The sequence below is a fragment of the Eschscholzia californica genome, unplaced genomic scaffold (genome assembly GCF_041429995.1).
Source record: "Eschscholzia californica isolate CP2 unplaced genomic scaffold, dmEscCali1.0.p SCAF_2, whole genome shotgun sequence".
Taxonomy (NCBI): domain Eukaryota; kingdom Viridiplantae; phylum Streptophyta; class Magnoliopsida; order Ranunculales; family Papaveraceae; genus Eschscholzia; species Eschscholzia californica.
In genome coordinates this window covers 41115560-41118372 of record NW_028238309.1, presented here as the reverse complement: position 1 = coordinate 41118372, position 2813 = coordinate 41115560, and the positions used below count along the sequence as shown (strand labels likewise).

Sequence of the window (2813 nt, the reverse complement as noted above, 5' to 3'; positions counted from 1 at the left end):
AATTGAACCATTGACCTTTTGCACGTATACTAACCACTAAACCACAACGCTACAATTAAGTCATGTTGTAACTTTGTTAAGAATATAACTCTTATTTGAAAACAGACATCGAAACCCAAAATTGTAGACCCTTCACAAAGTGGGGGCCCAAAGCGACCGCTTCGGTGGCTTTGGGTCCAGGGCGCCCCCGGATGTACGTTTACAACATCTAGTACTTCCTAAAGATGGCGTAGATGAAAGAGAGAGAAGAGAAGAGGAGAGAGAGGGAGGAGGACAAAAAGAGAAGAAGGAACAAAGAGAGAGAAATAATTGTGGTAATGTGGGTCGAAGCGGTGGACGGAAGAGAAGAAAGATTCGAGAAAAGAATAAAGATTGACAGCAGCGGTCGTTTGCCGGCGAGTGGAAAGAAAATGATAGTGGGGTTGGGGGATATAAAAAGCGAAAAAATTCAACCCAAATTTATTTTACTATAACAACTAGAAAGTTCAACAACAAAAAAAATAAAAATATAACAACTAGAAAATATATTGATCAGCTACACTTACAATTTTTGACAAGATCTTTACAACACTGAAAATGTTGTTGTTCCACAACGTTTCTTTTTTGTTAAACTTTGCTACTATTGAAAGAAAGCAAAGAGAGAATGACCTGTGAAGTTGCCTTGTAACTACTCTTCTTCATCAACTTTATGCAAAGTCTCAACCCCCACCACCAACGTTCTCTTTCTTATCTTCTCTCTTTCTCTATCTATCTTCTTATCATCCTAAGCTTTCTCTTCACCACAACAACTTCATGTAAACCTGACTGTAACAATGTCAACAACTTCATCTTCATCATCTGTCAAATCCAAATCCTTCTTCAATACTTTCATTTCCTCAATCCTCATTCTCTTTCTACACTTGGGTTGCTTCATGTTCACAACAGCCGACCATCGTCATCCTACCAATAAGAAACGTCAAGTGACCCCTCTCTCTTCCAATTCTTCTTCTCATCAATCTTCTAATTGTGTTCTTAAACCCCATAGATCTTGGTCTTATATCAAACGAATCTTCACTTCAAACCCACCGTCCACGAAATCAAATACTAATATTAACGAAATCCAATCTACTACTACTTCACCAACACCAGTACTCTCAACATCAAGCTCATCCCAAAACTTCATTGTAAAACCCACCACTACCACCACCGCCACCATTACAACCGATACAACCATTGCAGTTTCATCATCCCCGTTACGAAAACGGCGTACCCGTTCCTCTTCTTCGGACCCTGATTTCTCTTTTATAGACTACCCGTCATTTCCTCTTCGACAAGATATCGTTCCTTGTACAATATGCGGAGAAATCCTTCACACACCTCAATTACTAGACCAACATGAATCAATCAAACACGCCTTTACAGAACTTCACGATGTCGATCCGGGTAAAAATGTTGTTCAAATTATCTTTAAAACGGGTTGGAAAAACAATAACTACCCAAAAGTTCATCGAATTCTGAAAATTCGTAATAGTCCGAAAATCTTGGAGATGTTTGAAGACTATAGAAATTTGGTGAAATCAAAAGAAGAAGAGGGAATTGTTGAAAGAGATGAAAGATGTGTAGCAAATGGAAACGAATTATTGAGATTTCATTGTGCCACGTTTATTTGTAATTTGGGACATAACGGGAATTATAGTAATTGTAGCCAAGAACATTGTAATTTATGTAGGATTATTAGGTCAGGATTTTCAGGTAAGATGGATAGAATTTCGACTTTTTCGAATAGTTGGAGAGCTCACGTGAGTTTTGCTCAAGAGCTTGACGAGGAGTTTGCTTTCATGAAGGTGAAGCGCGTGATGCTGGTTTGCCGAGTTATAGCGGGTCGGATTGCGGGTTACCAAGGGGGAGTTCACAAGGTTGAAGAAAGGATTGACAAGGTTGTTGGTGAAGGTGGTGATTGGACCCAGTCCAGGTTAGATGAAGAGGAGCTATTGGTGGTTAACCCAGCTGCTGTGCTGCCTTGCTTTGCAATAACCTATAGTATGTGAGTACAGGGCCGAATTCACCAGGTGAGGCGAGCTGCCGCTCGCCGGCTTCGAGTGACTCCCTCATTTTCTTTTTTAATGTTATTAGTAACAAAAAAAAATATCGTATTAAGATTGATACATTTATGATTTCTAATTTAGTCGAGGCATAAAAGATCCTATGTTTAAACCCCTTCGTCTATTTTTATTCTCTTTAGAAACATCTAAACCGTCCGTGAATGGTCATTGATATTTACCGTATTTTTATGTTCATGTATGTTGATTTTCTCGTACAAATAAGAGTGGTTGTCGTTCTTTTTCTTATTCTCTGAGTCGACTGTGACCCTCTGAGATTTAGGTCCCTCTAGATTTGGCTCCACCTTGATTTAACATACATCAACAATACTACATATTATATAACTAGGGTATAGCCCGTGCCTCCGCCACGGCATAATTTTGTGTGAAAATAAGTAGGAAGTAGGAAGGAAGAGAATTTAGTGGGTGGTTTGTAACTAATTTTCTGAACATGGAGAGATTATAGGATGTTAAGGGAGAGAATATGGGTAAGTGGTTATTTTTTAGCAGTGAAAAAACGTGGGATATAGTGGTTTTTTGTGGTTGGTTATCAAAAAAGTGGGAGAGAATTAAGGAGCCTCTGATTTGGTGGGTTTGAAATTCAATTTTAGTCGTTAGATTAGATAATTTTTGATGAATATCGGATGGACGTGAATATCCATGACATAAATCTACGGCTCACCTCAAAAAACACCATTGTGTTATATATAATAGATGTATTTGTGTTGATGATTC

The 2813-nt window shown here is 38.5% G+C and overlaps 1 protein-coding gene across 1 annotated transcript; it reads left to right on the top strand.

The window, feature by feature from the left end:
• Positions 1-532: 532 nt before the first annotated feature.
• Positions 533-2327, top strand: LOC147557957 (uncharacterized). Its single transcript, XM_086659504.1, has one exon. The coding sequence runs from the start codon at positions 813-815 to the stop codon at positions 2025-2027; it is 1215 nt and encodes a 404-aa protein (XP_086515630.1). The 5' UTR covers positions 533-812; the 3' UTR covers positions 2028-2327.
• The last annotated feature ends 486 nt before the right edge of the window (positions 2328-2813 follow it).

Bases quoted from the DNA above. Each gene is read 5' to 3' on its own strand.
- LOC147557957 (XM_086659504.1), top strand. From the start codon at position 813: ATGTCAACAACTTCATCTTCATCATCTGTCAAATCCAAATCCTTCTTC.